We start from the raw sequence: 20,180 nt of genomic DNA, 5'->3' as shown, positions 1-20,180 counted from the left end.
TCTTTAGATTCATCTGTTGAATCATGGTGTTAGAAATGAGTAACACAACAAGTGATATTTAATTTTGCTTAAAATACATGCATAATTTAATAAAGCTGAGTACTATGTAATAGTTGTCTTAAAATGAAAAATAAAAGACCCTTTATTGTACTTGGTAGTAATTATGGTAAAAACGCAGTACAGTTGACTTTCAGAAGTCTTTTGTTCATGTCACTTCAGTTCTCTAGTGTTAATGGTAAAAAGAATTAAAGTAGAATTGTTACATAACATGTTATTAGTAAAGTTTAATTATCTTACCTCCTTTTTTAGTACACTAAATTGTTATAGAATCACACAAAAAATTGTTACAGAAAAAGAGGGTAGAAATGAAAACTTACATTTGGGCAGGACTGCATCCTGAAAAAAAATACATTTAAAATTATTAAATAGCCTTATTTTTTGTCTTCCCGAGAATATTTCATTTCCACCCTTACTTTCACTATAAGAATTTCCTTTATACTTCCCCCCCATATTTCATATTGCTTGTAAGCCAATTTTGTTAGTTTGTTTTTAAAACTGTGCCCCCTTGTGGAGGCCACTCTTCATGGCTTCATATAGATAACTAAATGACATTTTCTTCCTTACTTGTTATTTAGGGAAAAAGTGTTACTTCTATTTGTGTTGATTTATGTACTCAATTAAAAAATTTTTTTTTCTTGAACCTCCTGTCTCTGATAGATCCCTTACTTCACTTTTGGAACCTTGAGGAATATTCTTTTAGCAGTTTTCTAGTACCTTGAGTCATATTTTCTTGTTATAAATATTTGAGGTAATTTGGATACCTGGATGGATTTTGCATAATGATGGTTTTTAAAATATATAACAGAGCTAACAAAGTTACTTCACTTTTAAAAGATGTCTTTTTTGGTAGTCTTTACTTGAGGATGGTTTCTGTTATTAGATTAACTATTAACCCAAGGGTTTAATATGTTCTGGTAAGTAATATATTAGTTATCTTTTACTTAATTTTCTTTTTTTTTTTCCTCCTAGGGGACCTCCGAGCCTGTACATACTGTAGAAAAATAGCCTTAAGTTATGCTCATTCCACAGACAGTAATTCCATTGGTGAAGACTTGAATGCTCTTTCAGATTCTGCTTCCTCTGTGTCTGTACTTGATCCGAGTGAACCCCGAACACCTGTAGGGAGTAGAAAAGCCAGCCGCAACATATTTTTAGAGGATGATTTTGCCTGGCAAAGGTACTGTCACTTACATGTAATTTTATTTATATTTGATAAATACTGATAGTCTTGTGACCTAAGGGTGCTTTAAGTTAACATCTAACTTCTCTGAATTGTCTCCTGAAAATACACCGTTTTCTCCTTTTTTCTCAGCTTGCCTTAGGAAGGATCACAAGAAGATGTTTATGGATAGTGATAATGTTGACTAATTAGAATGTTAGCTCCACCAGAGGAGAGACTTTTTCTTGTTTGCTCTTCTACACCTGGCACCAAGAACAGTGTATGGCGTATATATGATCCTGATAATATTTGTTGAATAAACAACAGAAGTTATTTCCATTAATAATTTCTAATGTAGCCTTCTTTGAGAAGGAGGATCCTCCCAAGATTTGTGTTCATAATATTTGCAAATGAAATTAGGTTTTTTCCCTTCCTGAGGAACATTTCATCTTTTTTCGTATGTGTAAATATGCTGCACTGTCTGGTTGTGGAGGATGTTACTCTTTGTTTACCTGGAACCGTTTGAATTAGAATCCTAGGTTCATCAGTTTCTGGTTGTTTTTCGTTAGCTAGGTAATTTTCTCATGCGTCATACCACATATGACCATGTCAAAGTGCTTGAAGTTTTAACTAGCATCTTTCTGTTATTTTCTCAGTTACCTCTTAATGGAGTGAGCAATTAATAGGTAACCAATGAATTTAGGCAAAAGTAAAAAATGAATGAATTATACCTACATTCAACATGTATGAATCTCGGGGATATAATGTGGAGGAGAAAAGAAAGTCACATATGATACAGCCAGTGATTATTTATAGAAAGTTCAAAAATATACAAATGGATACACTATCTAGGGATACAAACATGGTAAACTTAAAGAAAAGGAGGAGAATGATATATATAAAATTTACAACAGTAGTTTCATTGAGGGCAGGGAAGGGAATGGGATTGGGTCAGGGGAACAAGCACTTCAAAGTCGGTGGTAATGTTCTTTTTCTTAAATTGCTCCATGGGTGCATTGGTGTTTGTGGCATCATGATTCTTTATACCTTACATATATTTTATAAGTTTTGAAGATTGACTCTGCATTTAATGAACAAGAAAGAAAGGAGAGGGATTCTTCATTTCTTACTTCAGTAAGCAATGCCATGTGGATGCCTGGCCCTGTTGTGTGAGCCCAGAATTGGCAAGTGTGATTTAATAAAACAAACCAGGTTTGAAAGCTTCCTGGGAGATGCCGGATAGATGTCAAAGGCAGAATAACTTTAGGTTCTGTGCTAATAGTTTAATGTTCATTCTCTTTTAGCCATCATATCTCTGTGGTAGGCACTACTTTCTCCTTTTGACAGATGTGGGTGCTGACGTTCAGAGAGATTAAGTAACGTGCCCAAGGTCACACAGCTAGTAAGAGGTAGAGCCTGCACTTGGACCTAGGTTTGTGTGACTCTGCAGTGCTATTCCACCTAGTTATGGGGACTGAGAATAAAATATTTGAACTCAGGATTCCGGCCCCCCTCAGAGCACTTCAATCTTGTATATGTGATGTGAGAAGGAGTTCTACAAGTCACTCAAACAGCCAATTTTATTATTTCATTGACACCCATTATACTTAATAAACTCTCTTTATCACTCTTTTGGTATTTGATATCCTTAAGACAAAAACCATCCTATTTCCACTTCAACTAAAAGAAGAAAACAAAAATGACCCATAAGCTCATTATTGCAGAAAAACAACCTGCTTTTAAATGTTAAAGCATTTTATTGAAATTGGATTTGCCTGTAGCTCTCTTAAATCATCTCAGTATTTTCTTATTTTCTTTATAGTTTGATTCATCCAGACTCCTCAAATACTGCTCTTTCAACAAGACTTGTGTCTGTTCAAGAGGACGCTGGGAAATCTCCTGCTCGAAATAGGTAAACTGCCAAATGAAAGCACTGTTCTGTGTCTGGTTTTTCTTTTTTATAGTAATGAGAAGAACAGACATAAAATGGATGGGATTGATTGTTATACACTTTCTTAGCTCTAAAAGCTGAACTAAACTGTCGTTTCCTTTTTGCTAGTTAGCTGTCACTTGCATTCTCTCAGTGGCCATTTTCTACTATTGTCTATTGGCTTCAGATCTCGGAACCTTCATTCCTTCTTTCTTCACGCTTAACAGGTGACCTCTCCTTCAGTTACACAGCAGAGGGGAGATAACAGACGAGGGTGTCCTCAACTCTTAACATCACTTACCAACTTGATTACAGTTGCAGCTCATCCTTTTTCTCTTCACTTCTGATTCTCCACTTGTGTTCTGGTTCTCATCCCTTACCAGTTTTTATTAGTTACCATATTAGTGTTCCTTATCTTTCACTTCTCTCTGCTGACTCCTTACTGTCTGCATTTAAACAAGCTCAAGCCTTACCTATTAAAAACAAACAAACAAACAAAACCCCTCCTTTCTGTTTTACCTCTAGTTATCTGTAGTCTCAATTTATTTTCTTAGCCAAATTCCTTGAAATAATAGCCCATAACTGTTCTATACCTGCACACTTCCTTCTCCTTTTCAACTTACTAGGGTGTTACTAACATCCACACCTCCCCACCAAAAATACTGTCATTACAAAATCAGTTGGTAAGTGGTTATAAACCTGAAGAACAAGATATCTGACTCACCATGGTTTAACATACTTTCAATTTATTCTTTCAACAAGTAATTAATAAGTACCTACGAACTACGTACTTGTATAACAGTGAATCAAATAAACAAAAATTTAAAGCATACGAAAACATAAGGAATAGGGGAGGAGGTTGGAATTTTGGTTTTTTTTTTTTAGATTTTTTTTGATGTGGACCATTTTTAAAGTCTTTGATTGAATTTGTTACAATATTGCTTCTGTTTTATGTTTCGGATTTTTGGTGGTGAGGTGTGTGGAATCTTAGCTCCTTGACCAGGGGTCGAACCCCCCCTTCTCCCCCTCCCCACCTCCCCCCAGCATTGGAGGCGACGTCTTAACCATTAGACCACCAAGGAAGTCCCAAGGTTGGAATTTTGAGTAGTGTGGTCAGTGAAGACCTCACAGAGATGGTGACGTTTAAGCAAAGACTTGAGGAAGTGAGGGAGTAAGCCGTGTGGAAATTTTGTAGAAGAGTTTACCAAACAAACAGGGAATTGCTGGTTCCTGAGAGGGAACATGTCTGGCAGGGAATAACAAAGAGTCCTGTGTGCCAGGAGTAGAACCTTCTTACAATTCATTGTAAGGACTTTGTCATTTAATGAGTGAGATGGGAAGCCGTTGTAGAGTTTCATTTTTTATTTATTTTGAAAATATTTTATACTTGCAAAAAAGTTGCAAGTAATAGAATAAAATACATTTTCATATATTCTTCATTAAGGTTCACTAATTTACATATTGCCCATTTGCTTTGTTACTTTTTTTTCTAGACTATTTGAGAGTAAGTTGCAGACATCATCATCCTTTACTTAAAAAAAAATTTATAAACTCCACTTTGTAGAGCAGTTTTAGGTTCACAGCAGGATTGACCGGAAAGTACAGAGAGTTCCCATATACCCCTGCTCCCCACAACCTCCCTCACTATAACCATCTCACACTAGAGAGGTATGTTGTTAAAACTGATGAACCTACAATGACACAGCATTATCACCCAAGTCTGTAGCTTACATTAGGGTTCACTCTTGGTGTTGTACGTTTTGTGGGTTTAAACAAATATGTAATGACATATAGTCACCATTATAGTAAAGTACAGAATAGTTTCAGTGTTTTAAAAATCCTCTGTGCTCTGCTTATTGATCCCTCCCTCCCTGCCTCAACCCATGGCAACCACTGATCTTTTTACTGTCTTCATAGTTTTGCCTTTTCCAGAATGTTATATAGTTGGAGTCATACAGTATATAATCTTTTCAGGTTGATTCCTTTCACTTAGTAATATGCATTTTAGTTTCTTTCATGTGTTTTTATGGCTCGATAACTCATTTCTTTTTAGTGCTGAGGAATAGTCCATTGTCTGGAAGTACCACAGTTATATTTATCCACTCACCTACTGAAGGACATCTTGGTTGCTCCCAAGTTTTGGCAACTATGAATAAGGCTTCACAAACATCCATGTGCAGGTTTTCGTATGGATATGTTTTTCATTCATTTGGGTAAATACCAAGGATTGTGATCACTGGATCCTATGGTTAAGAGTATGTTTAGTTTTGTGAGAAACTGCCAAACTCTCTTCTAAAATGGCTGTACTATTTTGCATTCCCACCAACAGTGAATGGGAGTTCTGTTGTTACATATCCTTGGCAGTATTTGGTGTCATCAGTATTCTGGATTTTGGCCATTCTAATAGGTGTATAATGTTATCTCATAATTTGCGTTTCCCTAATGATGTGATGTTGAACATCTTTTCATATGGTTCCATCCTTTCCATCTGTATACCTTCTTTGGTGACGTGTCTGTCTAGGCTTTGGCCCATTTTTTAACTGAGTTTTCTTATTGTTGAGTTTTAAGAGATCTTTGTATATTTTGGATAACCGTCCTTCGTCAAATGGGTCTTTTGCAGATATTTTCTCCCAGTCGCTGGCTTGTCTGCTAACTCTCTTGCTGTTGTCTTTTGCAGAGCATAATTTTTTAATTTTAATGAAGTACAGCTTATCAATTTTTTCATGGATGATGCTTTAGTGTTGTATCTAAAAAGTCATCTCCATACCCTAGGTCATCTAGATTTTCTCCTATGTAATTTTCTGGGAGTTAGTTTACGTTTTACATTTAGGTCTGTGATTCATTTTGAGTTAATTTTTTAGAAAGGTAGAAGGTATGTGTCTAGGTTAATTTTTTTGCATGTGGATGTCCAGTTGTTCCAGCACCATTTGTTGAAAAGACTGTCTTTGCTCCATTGTATTGCCTTTGCTCCTTCATCAAAGATTAGTGACTATATTTATGTGGATCTGTTTCTGGGCTCTCTGTTTTGTTCCGTTGATCTATTTGTTCTTTCACCAGTACCACATTGTCTTGGTTACTGTAGCGTTATGGTAAGTCTTAAAGTTGGATTGTGTCAGTCCTCTGACTTTGTTCTTCTCCTTCAGTATTATGCTGGCTATTCTGGGTCTTTTGCCTCAACATATAAACCTTAGAATCAGTTTGTCAATATCCACAGAATAACTTGCTGGGATTTTGATTGAGATTGTATTGAATCTATAGATCAGGTTGAGAAGAACTGACACCTTGACAATATTGAGTCTTCCTAGCCATGAACAATGACTATTTCTCCATTAATTTAGTTCTTTGATATCTTTCATCAGAGTTTTGTGGTTTTCCTCATTCAGATCTTGTATATATTTTGTTAGATTTATACCTAAGTATTTCATTTTTTTTGGGTGCTGATGTAAATGGTAATGTGTTTTGATTTTTAACTTCACTTATTCATTGCTGTTATATAGGAAAGTGACTGACTTTTGTATATTAACCTTGCATCATGCAACCTTGCTATAGTTCTGGGAGTTTTTTTGGTTGATTCTTTCAGATTTTTACATAGAAGATCATGCCATCTGTGAAGAAAAACAGTTTTAATTCTTCCTTCCCATTCTGTATTCCTTTTATTTCCTTTTCTTATTACATTAGCTAGTGCTTCTAGTATGATTTTGAAAATAAGTCTTGAGAGGACGTCCTTGCCTTGTTCCTGCCTGAGCAGTTGAAAGGACAGAGTTGCCATTTATTGATATGGGGAAGAGGGGGAGGAACATTTAGACATGTTGAATTTGAGATACCTTCTAGACATCCAACTGAGATATCAAATAGTTGGATATATACATCTAGAGTTCAGGAGAGGGGTACAAGTCAGAGATATAAACTTGGGTGTTGTTATCATGTGGATGGTATTTAAAACTATGAACCTGTGTGAAGATCATCAAAAGAGTGAGTGTGGAAAGTGAGGAATTAAGGACCAGGGACTGAGACTGGGGAAATGAAGAGGAACCAGAAAAGGAGACTGAGAAGGAGAGACTAGTGATAAGGTGAAAGGGAGTCAGGAGAGTGTGTTGTCTTAGTAGCCAAGTGAAGAAAGTATTGTATTTCAGGGAAGAGGGAGTTATCCTGCTGATACATCAAATGAGATGAAGAGTAAAAACTGACTATGGGATTTAACAATAACATTGGTATAGGCAATTTCAGTGGGTTGTTCGGGGTTCTGGCGAGAGTGGAAGAAGAATTGGAGACGAGTTTTGTTATACTGAAGCAGGGGAACGCACTAGAAGAATGTGAAGTCAAGACAATTTTTTAAAAGATGGGACAAATTCCAAGATTTCTGTTGGCACATATACAAATGTAGAGATAGCTGTGCTAATGTACAGTATATCTCTGTGTGTTTTGAATTAATGCTAATATTGATATATGTCTTTAGGAAAGATGTAATTTAGTCAGTGAGTACTTTCTCTAAATAAAATGTTAGCTAACATTCTTACCACTAGGCTACTTATTTGAATATTTGACAACAAAATTGACTAATTTTCTTTTACTCTTATTGCCACTATATCAGAATATGTGTAGGGATGATGGACTTTTAGAGAAGAAGAATGCATGGATAAAGCACATATTGGACAAGAGACTTTAACTGGTTGAATAAGACATAGTGGCAACTTTTCACTAAAAGAATATGCCAAGTCATGAAGAAGAAAAAAAAAAAAAAGAGGAAAAAAAACCCATGAAGAACTGGTTACTTAAAAAGTCTTGTCTATAGACTATATTTCTTTGATACCAGGGTTTCTTATTAAGAATGATTTTTTTGCCTAAACCTGTTACAGACCTGTGAATAATTTCTTAAATTATTTTAAAAGTATCTTTATGCTAGGAGAACATAGGTTTTCAATTGAGACCTGGTTTGAATGGCAGTCCTGTTATTTATTAGCTGAGTTAGACAGATTCCTTAATCTCTGACTCTTGATTTCTTTATCTGTAGAATGGATCTAGTTGTACCTATTCAATAGGATTCTGTGAGACCAAATGAGGGAAAATACATCCTGAGAGGGACTTGAACACATTGTAGATGCTTCTGCCTTTTATCCTTTATATAGAAGCTAAAATTGGGTTTCATTTTTTCTATGTAGAAGCTAACTAAATTTCTAGTTAAAATTTATTTATAAATAAAAGCTTGCTTGCTGCTATTGATATTCCATTTACAAGTCACTTATCTGGTAACTTATTGATATTACACTTACCTAATGATTGACTGTAAACTTTAGAAATACAATTTTTTTCCTATGTTAAAAAAAAAAAGATATTTTGTAAGTACTTATATACCAAGAGAGGAAATAAATTTTCACTACTTTTTCTATCGATCAAATTCAAAATATAATAATAATTGAGGACAATATTTTTAACATAGGTCTACTAATGAGAAGAAAGGAATTCTTTTTTGGGGGATGATTTTGCTGAGTTGGGGTTCAAAATTAGTGTGTTTCTTGTCATCAGAATGTTATAGATGTTCAATTTAAAAAAAACTTGTTAGTTCAGTGGTTATGCAAAAACTTTTTGGATTGTGGGCCATAATTTCCCATGCCTGATCTGCAAGATTATTTCTGCATTTAGACTGTGATGCTTTGTATTCGCCAATTAAAAAAAAGAAAACACCCTAATTTTCAGCATTTTAAGAAGAGTTAGTATTTATTTCCTTTGAGATATTACTGGTGTATGAACTACATCTATAATTTTTTTCCTGTAGTCTTTTCATAATGACTTTTTTTTTTTTAACATCTTTATTGGGGTATAATTGCTTTACAGTGGTGTGTTAGTTTCTGCTTTATAACAAACTGAATCAGCTGTACATATACATATATCCCCATATCTCCTCCCTCTTGCGTCTCCCTCCCATCCTCCCTATCCCACCCCTCTAGGTGGTCACAAAGCACCAACCTGATCTCTCTGTGCTATGCAGCTGCTTCCCACTAGCTATCTATTTTACATTTGGTAGTGTATATATGTCCATGCCACTCTCTCACTTCGTCCCAGCTTACCCTTCCCCCTCCCCGTGTCCTCAAGTCCATTCTCTACTTCTGCGTCTTTATTCCTGTCCTGCCCCTAGGTTCTTCAGAACCATTTTTTTTCTTTTTTTTTTTTTTAGATTCCATATATATGTGTTAGCATACCGTATTTGTTTTTCTCCTTCTGACTTACTTCACTCTGTATGACATACTCTAGGTCCATCCACCTCACTACAAGTAACTCAATTTCATTTCTTTTTATGGCTGAGTAATATTACATTGTATATATGTGCCACATCTTCTTTATCCATTCATCTGTCGATGGACACTTAGGTCCATAATGACTTTCTTTTAAACTTAATTTGAAATAATTACAGACTAACATATAAGTTGGAAATAATAGTGCAGAGAATTTCTGGATACTTCTGTCCCAGCTTCCCCGATGATAGTATCATATATAACCATCATAACTACTTTTAAAAGTGCCCTTAGCATTGGCAAGTAACCATTTATTTAAAAATGAACTTTCATTATAATCCTGTTTATTGATGAAGAATTTACAACTGTGTTTTCACTTTCTGTTTTTATTTCCAGATCAGCCAGCATTACTAACCTGTCATTGGATCGATCTGGGTCTCCCATGGTACCATCATATGAGACATCTGTCAGTCCCCAGGCTAACCGAACATATGTTAGGACAGAGACCACTGAGGATGAACGCAAAATTCTTCTGGTACCGGTCCAGTATCTTTGACCCATTGCAACTTTAGAGCATAAAGAATGTTTATCTCACTAATTTTTTTTTTAAGACAAATACAAATGAAATAGCCTGTTATCATATAAATTAAACAGAGGAAATAATTTGCTAAGTTTTTATTAGGATGACCTGAAATTGGTCAAGCATTCCATGCTCATATGCTACATTAATATTTTCTTGACTGCTTTCATCTGGCAAAATCAGAATTCAGATGCCTACATAATACTAGAGCTTAACTTTGAGTTAGGTCCCAGATTGCTGTTTAAACTTTGGAACATGTTTCTTATACACATGGAATACTTTTCAGACATTTAATATTATATGTTTAAGTAGGTAGTAATCAGTTGTTGATTGAATTTATCTTTGTAAAATACTGTGTTCAATCATAAGAGTGACTAAAGAAATGGAAGATATGGCTTCTGTCCTCAGGTTTACAATTCAGAAGGTATAGAGGTGAGAATAAGCATGGCATTTTTTGTGGACTGAAGTGACGTTTATTAATTGGGAGATGTTGGGAGGGATATTAAGTTCAGTTCTGTGGGCAATGAGAATGGAAAGTTATTCGGGGCTACTTGGTGGAAGGTGGTGAATTCAGTCTCTGTAAGTTTTAGATTTGAACCTGTAGGTGCTGAGCAGTGTTGAGGTTTTTTTGAGCAGGGAGTAATTCCCTGATGGCCTTTCTCTAGGAAATTCACCTGGCAGTTGGGTATATGTGAGAATGGTAAGAATCTGGTGGGGTAAAAGCTACAGAAAGTTACTTTAGATTAATGTGATTCACTGTTCCCTCCTTCTCTTTTGTTCTGTCTCCAAAGAGGGGTGTGACATTCTGTGTTTAGATAATCAGGAGACCGATAGTATGTGCCATTGACTGAAAAAAAAATTATTTGGGATAGTTTTTTTTTTTTTCTCAAGAGAAAAAGTTACGTTTGCAATTAGATGAGCTGAGTTCAAGCTGTTCCCCATGCATGTGTCATTTCTATTAAATCATGTAAGTTAGCTATGACAAATCTGAATTGAGTTTCCTTTTATGAATCTAAAAATCACAAGAAGCAGTCTGAAACGGTATATAGCATCCTTCTTAGGAGTAATTACTTCCTCATAATGTGATTTCAGGACAGTGTTCAGTTAAAAGACCTGTGGAAAAAAATTTGCCATCACAGTAGCGGAATGGAGTTTCAGGATCACCGCTACTGGCTGAGAACTCATCCCAACTGCATTGTAGGAAAGGAGTTAGTCAACTGGTTAATTCGAAATGGACACATTGCTACAAGGTAATGGAGCTTAAGAAAGACTTTTTGATATTATTTATGAATTTATTTTTAATGACATATCATGTAGATATAAAGGGAGCAAATTTCTTTGTGAGTGGGGTGCTGCTTGTTTTCTGCATTTGGTGTTTGGGCTGCTAATTACTCAACCCTCCTCCCTTCTGAGTTGTAATCAGTAGAGAGTAGATGCAAGGAGCCAAATGGGATCACAGTTCACCTTATTTATTAAAAGCAGAAATGTACAGTTAATTCCCAAAGCCCAGAGCTCTCTAGTTAAGCCGGATTGGGGAATGCAGCTAGATCCTAAGGCCACAGTAGATTCTCCTGCTACTGCTCCCTAATCTGAACTTTCAACCTGTCTTGAGAATTGGGTCCATTAACCACACCAGGAGTGTCCTAGCCTGCCTCACAAATCATTTGTGAGAAAGAGACAGACAGGTCTTGTTGCCTTTCAGGGTAATGCGTCACCTGGCTTTTCTGCTTGCTTAGAAGAAACAAGTATGTAGGAAGAGAAGAAACAGCTGTAAGCAGTGAAGCCCTGGGTTCCAGTTTGGGTTGTATCTCTTTTTAGTTTTGTGCCCTTTGTCAAGTTATTCAATCTCTTAGAGACTTGACCTCTCAGCTCTAATATGAGGATAATATGTGATCCTATGAAGAAGCTGTGAGAATGAAATAATATGGGCAAATGTGTTTGGTACATTGTGAACTGCCATATAAATGTAATGTGTTAATAATTATTTCATGTATATATATAGATATACATTTTATATCTATATTTATAATATTTGGTATTGTCTTCTCATCAAAGACTGTAAGCTCCTTGAGGACAGGAGCCATGCTATTCTCAACACTTTTTACTCCTAGTAAGTACAGGGGTGTGCATGCACTGAGTACTTGTAAATGTTTGTGTAATTGAAATTAGGTTTTCTTGGGACTGGTTCTCCTTTACTATGGTACATGGGAAGATCTTTTAATTTAGCTTCAAGTCTCTCTTGTTTTATCCCTCACCTATCCAAGGACCATTTGAAATTCCAACTCTGATTAGAATGGAAAAAAAATTCAGTTTGTGTCTGATCTTGTACTTGTAAAATTATTCTGACTGACTTTTAAAAGTTTTCACTTCTCTTGGTCTTGATTCAGGGCACAAGCTATAGCAATTGGACAGGCAATGGTGGATGGACGTTGGCTGGATTGCGTCAGCCATCACGACCAGCTCTTCCGGGATGAGTACGCGCTGTACAGACCACTGCAGGTAGTGTTCAGCGGCACTGCTAAGGGGAGTATAGTGAGCTTTGCTGCCAAGTCTTCTCCATCAGTGGGAATAAAAACTAGCTGAATAACCCAAAGATACACTCTTCTAACATGTTTTCCCTGCCGTTTGAGGAAAGTTAAACATTTTTACTTGATAGGTAGTGGTGATTAAAAAACCCATTGGAATCAAACACTGTTCAGTTGGTGTGGCTTCTCTTAAGCTTGGCTTTGTGATATTGTAGTTGCTTGTCATTTATCTTCAGTGGTTTTCAGTTTTACTGTGTCTGCATTTTTAGGACTAAGAGGGACTATACATAATAAAACAATTGAAAAAACTTCATGGTACCATTGCAATAGATTTTGACTCTATAGCAGTATTCAACTGTACAGTAATGGTAAAACGGTGAATATTCTCTTTTCTGTTTGTTTTTTTTTTTTTACTTTAATTAGGAAATTGGAAATTACTTAAAGATAGAACTTTTAAAAAAAGATATACTTTCACTTTTGGTTTATGTTAATTTGATATAAATAATATTCAGTAATACCTTTGTGAACTAAAATTGAAAAATCAATGGTTAGAAAAGACAAAGACCCAAAACACTAGTGTGGTGTTATGTGTTAAAATCTAACAGTTGTTTTCCAGTATGTTGGCACAGGGTTAGGATAAATTCTGAGCTGTCTTTACTCTCAGGAATAAAAGATGAGACACTATAAAATCTGTATGTTTTGTTCGTAATATGCTGCCTTTAAGCTTACTGATTCATAAATATTATAATTGGAAGAGTGGAGTTGCCAGCATGATGCTGGTTTACAACTTAGCTTCTATTAATTTGCTTATTTTTACATAAATTTATTTAGTGGTTAGCCTTGTACAAATATTGGGCTTGAATTTATTTGTAGTGTGACAGCCTCAACATTGTTGCCATTGAGGGTCAATCGCTTGGATCCTGTCTTGACCCTTTCAGAGTACAGAATTTTCCGAGACCCCTTCTCCGGACAGTGACTCAGTGAACTCTGTGGAAGGACACTCTGAGCCATCCTGGTTTAAAGACATCAAGTTTGATGACAGCGACACAGAGCAGATAGCTGAAGAAGGTGACGACAATTTGACCAGTGAGTTTCACTTTCTGACATTTTAGTTTTTATGAATCATTACTGTGTATGTATGATAAAATGAGTGTTTTGTTTATTTAGTTGAAACAGTCCTACTTTTAAGATTTATGGCTCCAACTAAATGTAACAACATCTGATAGCAATCCTTGTCTTAGATACAGTATTTTCTTAAGAAACCAACTTGTTAGGCTACTGGTGTTTTCAGATTTTGCCATAGTCTTTAGTTTGCAGCAGCTTAAAAATAACTCCGAGCTAATATTGCAGTAGACAACTTTCTCACCTCTTCACTATGATATCAGACCTTCTCTCTGCAGAACCTCCAACATGTTTCTTCATTTTAAAAATTCATTTTACATTTAACTTGCTCAAATTTTATTAAGTCTACACAGAAATACATGAAAATACTGTATCCATTTTGGTATTGCACATTGGGCTTGTATATTAAAAAAACCATTTTTCTCCTTTCCTCCGATACCCTGATGAAACCCATCTTTACTCCCCTCCTCTCCCTGTATTTCTTTCCCCTCCCCAACACTAAAAGACTCTGCCAGTCCTAGCAAGCGCACATCAGTCAGCAGTTTCCAGTCCACAGTGGACAGTGACTCAGCCGCGTCCATCAGCCTGAACGTGGAGCTGGACAACGTGAACTTCCATATCAAGAAGCCCTCCAAGTACCCACATGTGCCCCCTCACCCTGCTGACCAAAAAGGTAGGAGGTAGTCACCATCTGCAGTCCAAACACAGGCTGGAGAGATCTCAAGCCAGCTTGTCCTTCTGGCTTCCTCTGACCCCTATGGCTGAGGGGATTTGGTGTGGGTTTTGGTCCACCCCTTCTCATTTTCCCCACACCTCTTCCCCACATGTTTTTTTTGTTTGTTTTTTGGTTGGTTCTGGTTCCTTTTATTTCTTGTTTTCTACCTCAGTACCACCACACACAGTTTAAAGCTTGTAGTCTTTAAAAGGAACTACATCTGACTGCTTTTCCCTTAGCATAATGTGCAACTTCCAAGGTGGCATTTCTTTGCATTTATAACATGGATGTTCTGCTCTATTCATTTCTCTTTCTTCATTTAATATTTTAAAGCTTATTTGCTTATGCTATTGCCCAGTAGCATAGTATTCCACTAAACCTTTCCAGATGCTTGAACTCGATTGGTGAAAAACGTTCACACATTCCAAAACATCTTTCTCCTCTAATTTAAAATGCTTATTGTGCATATGCTATATTTATAAACAAGGTTTCTTCTTTAATACAAAACAAATTCCTTCTTTTAGCTGTCTTATTTGAGGCTTTAGTCTACTGAAAAATAATAATTCAAAAGACATTCGGTATAAAAGGAAAAGTAAGGTAAACCATTACTAAAATCTAACATAGTGGTACATAGAAATGAAATGCTTTCTTTAAAAATGGATGATGAGGTTTACTTTGTTGGATATAATTAAAAGGCAATTTAAATTTTAGCTCTAAAGTGGCATTAGTAAAGGTAAATAAGTAAAAAATACATAATTGGGAATTCCTTGGCGGTCCAGTGGTTAGGACTCCGCACTTCACTGCAGGCGGCACGGGTTCGATCCCTGGTCAGGGAACTAAGATCCCGCATGCTATGCGGCCAAAAAAAAAGAAAAAAACATAAGTAATAAGTAACTGTGGCATTTCATTATGTTACAGTAACTGAAAAATCATTATTCTACAGATGAAGCAATTTATTCCATGATTTCACCTGTAGTTTGAATTTTTAATATTTAGCGCTCTAAATTTGAATTGTCTCCTTACTTAGATCTGAAATTCCTGCCTAATTCTTTGCTGCTGCCTACTTTGAGCCTCAAAATATTATCAGAAGAGAGAAGCTTTTGAATGTAAACATCTATGCTAAAATAATTGGAAACAAATTCACATTTCTACAACAGATTTCTCATAATTGTCGATATTAGCCACTCTCATCAAGATGTGGTAAAATGGCATTTAAGGGTTATAGTAATAAAAAGGTATATCTTATTTAAGAATAGAAACTTAGAGAGGGTGTGAGAAAAGAGGACACCTGACTCACATTGAGCACAAGTAAGATACACATCGTTATGGGAATCCTCAAAGCAGAAATTGGAAAAATGATGGCAGACATTTGGGTGAGTATGAAAGGACAGTGAAGCAGACGTGGCACTTGTGTGAGAATTAACTGTAGACTCTGGTCACATGGAGGATATTGGATTTTTGTAATATAAATGACAGATGTGGTTCATAGGTGGGATGATCTGTCATGACGGAGGGTATCTGTTCTCTGGACACTTCTGTTGGCAATTTCATTGTGCTGAAAGAAGAGTGTGAAATACATTTTTGACTTGCTGGTGATTTCATCTCTTGGAAAGTTAAGGAACTTTTGAAAATCATGAAGAAAGTGACCTGTCATCATGCAACTAATAATAGCAAAAGGTGGACTGCTGAGCACAGTCAGGCATTTGCTTTAGGAAACCTAACTTCATAATGTTGGGGGAAGAATGGGAATAGAAGGCTGCGATAATGACGTTTTTACAGTACAACCTCAAACTGCATTTATAAGGAAAATTAAAGGGGCAGCACCTGCAGTTGAAAAAAACCATCATGACTCCTCTGGCAACTTTCTGATCTCAACCTTTAAAAATTTTTTTTCTAGAAAAATTGTGAGAGGAAACCTTCATATGAGGAGCAGTCTGAAAGAGGGGCCAGTGCTTTTAGAAAAGTGGCAGGATAGCTGAAGTCCAGACTGCACGGAAGATTGGAGGAAATGCCAAGGATATCTTGGGAAAGATTTTTAAAATTGTGATGCAAAGAGAAAAATTAGGCCAGTTATTTGGGGAAGTTGATACAATATTAATTGAACTTTTTTTTTTTTTTTTAACCTCTGTTAAGATAACCTTACCCAGGAAAGAACACTGTCTGTTAAGAGGAAGTGAAGTCCAAAATAATGAAGAGTTAGAGGATGCCTCGTTGTTGTTTGTTTTCCCTTCTAGTTTTACTGAGATATAATTGACATAAAACACTGTATAAGTTTAACGTGTGCAGCATAAGTTTACTTATGTGAACATCCATCATCTCCCATAGATAGAAAATTAAAGAAATAGAAAAAATTCTTTTCTTTGTGATGAGAACTCTTAGAATTTACTCTCTAAACAACTTTCATATATGACATACAGCAGTGTTAATTGTATTGATTGTGTTGTACATCCGTCCCTAGTACTGGAAGTTTCTGCCTTTTGACTGCCTGCGTCTAATTTCCCCTCCCCCACTCCCTTCCTCTAGTAACTACCAATCTGATCTCTTTTTCTGAGTTTGTTTTTGAAGTATAATTGATCTCCAACTGTTACGCATCATAGTGATTCCATATTTCTATACATTTTGAAATGATCACCAGTTAAGTCTAGTTACAGTATGTCACCATACAAAGATATTACATAGTTATTGACTATATGCCCCACCCTGTGTATTTTACACCCATGACTTAGTTATTTTGCAACTGAAAGTTTGTACCCCTAATCTTCCTTACCTATTTCTTTTCTCCTTCCACCCCCCTCCCCTCTGGCAACCCCTGTTTGTTCTCTGTATCTATAACTCTGTTTCTTTTCTGTTCTGTTTGTTCATTTGTTTTGTTTTTTAGATTCCACAAATAAGTGAAATCATACAGAATTTGTCTTTCTCTGACTCATTTCACCTAACATAATACTCTCTAGTTCCACCCATGTTTTCACAAATAGCAAGATTTTATTCTTTCTTGTGGCTGAGTAATATTACATTGTATATGTGTACACACACACACACACACACCCCCACACACCCCAGAAAGAAGGTAATTATTAGATTGACCTCTTAGGTCATTTGCAACCTTGAGAGCCTGTAATTTGAGGACTTTATAAATCCCTTAATACACATTTCTGGCTTTCACAGTTCTCTCTTGTTAATTTTTAGCATACTAACAGGAATTATTCTTTTTTCTATTTTTCTTGTGAAGTTGAGATACAATAAATTATTTTTTTCTTCACTGTAGTTAGGAGGAACACTGGTTACCAGAAAATAAAGGTCATCAGAGTGACCTAGTTAGGGAAGTGAAAGACTTCCTCTGCTTCTGGTTTTCATTTCTCTTAAATAAAAATGAGAATGGGTGCTTTTTATCTTTCCATTAAAGGCAAAGGTAATACTTATTAAGTCTTTTCTTTGGGATCATCTGCTAGCTTTTAAGGCTGAGGAAATTTGAATTTATAAAATTGATTGAAATAGCTATACTTAAAAAAAAACTGGTCATGTTTTTTATGTTACATAAGCAAACCCCTCATTTTCAGAAACTTGTAAAACTGAGACAGCGCGATCTTCTGGTTTGATTAATTTTTCATTATTGGTCTTGGAGAGTTATGCAATTAAAAAATATTTTATTCTGTGTTGGTCGCAGGATTCTGAACCATTGTTGGAAAGTTAGCAAGTAGAACCTAGAGAAGAAAGTGAAAATCATGGCTTCCGCAAACCTCTAGACCTAACTTCCCATTTATAGGGAAACAGGGGGTATAAGAGCAATTTAAACAGCACCATGAGGAAACAATCCACCAAATCCAGAATGTGGGATGTTCACCAGGACATTTGGCCTGGGTTCTTTCAAAATTCAATATCATGAAAAGAAAAAGGAAGTCTACTTTAGACTAAAAGAGAATAAAGAGAATGTAATGTATGAACCTTAATGGATCCAGGTTTGAGGGGGAAAAAAACATTTATTAAAGCATTTTGGGAACAGTTAGATAAATTTGAATATGGACTAACTCAATGATATTAAGAAATTGTCAGTTTTCTTAAGTGTGTAAATATTACGGCTATAGAGGAGAATGCCCTTATTTTTAAGAGATGCATGCTGAAGTATTAGTGGTAAAATGTCATGATATGTGTAATTTCAAATGGTCTGGGAAAAAAGCACACATATAGAGAGAAATCAGATATGGCAAATCATCAACAATTGTTCAGTCTAGGTGGAGGGTATACAGGATTTTCTGTATGTTTGAAATTTTTTCATAATGGGGAAAATCCATCGCTTCTGGAATTTTATATATATATATCCTTTAGTATGAAGAGTAAAGCTTGTAAAGCCTCTACATTAGTTGAACAAATAGGGGTAGGCATTATTAATTTCTGTGCGGGAGGTACAGGAATAAAGTATAACATCTGTTTTCACTGGTCCATATAATACTTGATTTTATTGTATTTGACATGGCACACTTGAACTTTCTAAATTTTTTTCTCCACTTTCTTGTTTGAAGGATGAGCATATTGGCTTATAGACACATTGACTTTTGAAGCCCATTTGTTTATAAATAAACTCTGCCTACAAAGAATTTTGTGGAGCACCTTTGCCTTAAAGGGCTTAAAATGCATTGTGGTTAAATTTGCACGGTAGAAAGAACCTCATTTGAGCTGTGCTTGGGCACAGACCTAGAGAAAAGGTCATGGGGAAGTAAAGAGTAAGTTTCACTTATAAGAAAAATAATTACTATTCTAAAAGTTCTAAAAGAACACATTCACTGTGTGTTCAGAAGTTATCTTTCAGCAACTATTTGGAAGTATTTGGTTAGAATTTTTGAAAATTAAAACTCTAAAAACTAATATAAATCCTTACGAGTTACATCTTTATTCCCTGCCATTGTCACTTTTGTATTAATTTATTTTATAGCTTATATTCTGAAATTTTAAAAACCCCACCTTATATTGTATTATGAGGTGGCTTCTCTATCTGAACTCATTGTTTGTTAAATAATACAGTTGTGCATGAGAAAAAGAGTAACTTTTTAGGCTTGTCATGAAAATTACTGACGATCTCAGTTTTCGTAAACCAGTTCAGTTTTGATAAGGGAAGAATGATCTGTTAAAGATTATCTGTCATTACTGTTTCAAGGTTTTGTTGAGTTATTAATTTAAGTCTATCAAGTTTAGTATGAAGTGTGCAGAACAAGTTATAAAGCATCATTTTAGCCTAAAGTTTTGTGACTTGGCTGTGTACTGATGGGTTTAGTATGGGTAATACTTTGTGTGTGGGTGTGTTTTCTGTATAATTATGCTGGCATGTTAATAGTCATAAGCTTCTCCTTTCCTTCCTCCTCTCTCTCCTCTCTCCCTGCTATGCAGAGTATTTGATTTCTGACAATGGAGGACAACAGCTCTCAATAAGTGATGCCTTCATCAAAGGTAATTTTATCAAAAGCTATACATGGGATGGTGTCTCTTTTGTTCATGGGGATATACTTGGGGCCTAGCACATTGATAGGTGCAGAGTAGGTACTGACAATGTATATGATTATTTTAGTATCATGGGAACACGGATTTTAATATGTGTAGTAACTTTGAGACTGTTGAGAACCAAAAATATAAACTCGGACTTGGTTTGAAAGAAGGTCTCTGATCTGAAAAGTAATTGTTTAAAAGCTTTTAAATAGATTTTGAATTTTATTCATTTAAAGGCCTGAATAGTTTATGCTTTCCTATATCATGAGTATAGTATTAAGTATTGATATACATATCATCAGTGATTGTCAAGCTTGTCAAAAAGCCTACAGGCAGATCTCATCCGATTGAGGATGCCGCTTGCCCTGTGGAGTTGGGGAGACA

General features: G+C 35.6%; 1 protein-coding gene across 10 annotated transcripts in view; it reads left to right on the top strand.

The window, feature by feature from the left end:
- PIKFYVE (phosphoinositide kinase, FYVE-type zinc finger containing) overlaps positions 1-20,180 on the top strand; it is a 76,637-nt gene that overhangs the window by 14,410 nt on the left and 42,047 nt on the right. For 9 of the 10 annotated variants that reach the window (XM_082396307.1, XM_082396301.1, XM_082396300.1 and 6 more), the window contains 8 exons: positions 1,030-1,237; positions 3,042-3,131; positions 9,776-9,914; positions 11,052-11,209; positions 12,347-12,458; positions 13,423-13,570; positions 14,112-14,279; positions 19,701-19,760. In XM_082396307.1, the coding sequence (XP_082252433.1) occupies positions 1,030-1,237; positions 3,042-3,131; positions 9,776-9,914; positions 11,052-11,209; positions 12,347-12,458; positions 13,423-13,570; positions 14,112-14,279; positions 19,701-19,760 (1,083 nt within the window). The remainder of the gene's footprint in view (positions 1-1,029; positions 1,238-3,041; positions 3,132-9,775; positions 9,915-11,051; positions 11,210-12,346; positions 12,459-13,422; positions 13,571-14,111; positions 14,280-19,700; positions 19,761-20,180) is intronic. The other variant, XM_082396306.1, reaches the window with a different exon arrangement.

This window comes from Balaenoptera borealis, assembly GCF_965194805.1.
Source record: "Balaenoptera borealis genome assembly, chromosome: 6".
NCBI classification, from domain to species: Eukaryota; Metazoa; Chordata; class Mammalia; order Artiodactyla; family Balaenopteridae; genus Balaenoptera; species Balaenoptera borealis.
This window is presented reverse-complemented; position numbering and strand designations above follow the sequence as displayed.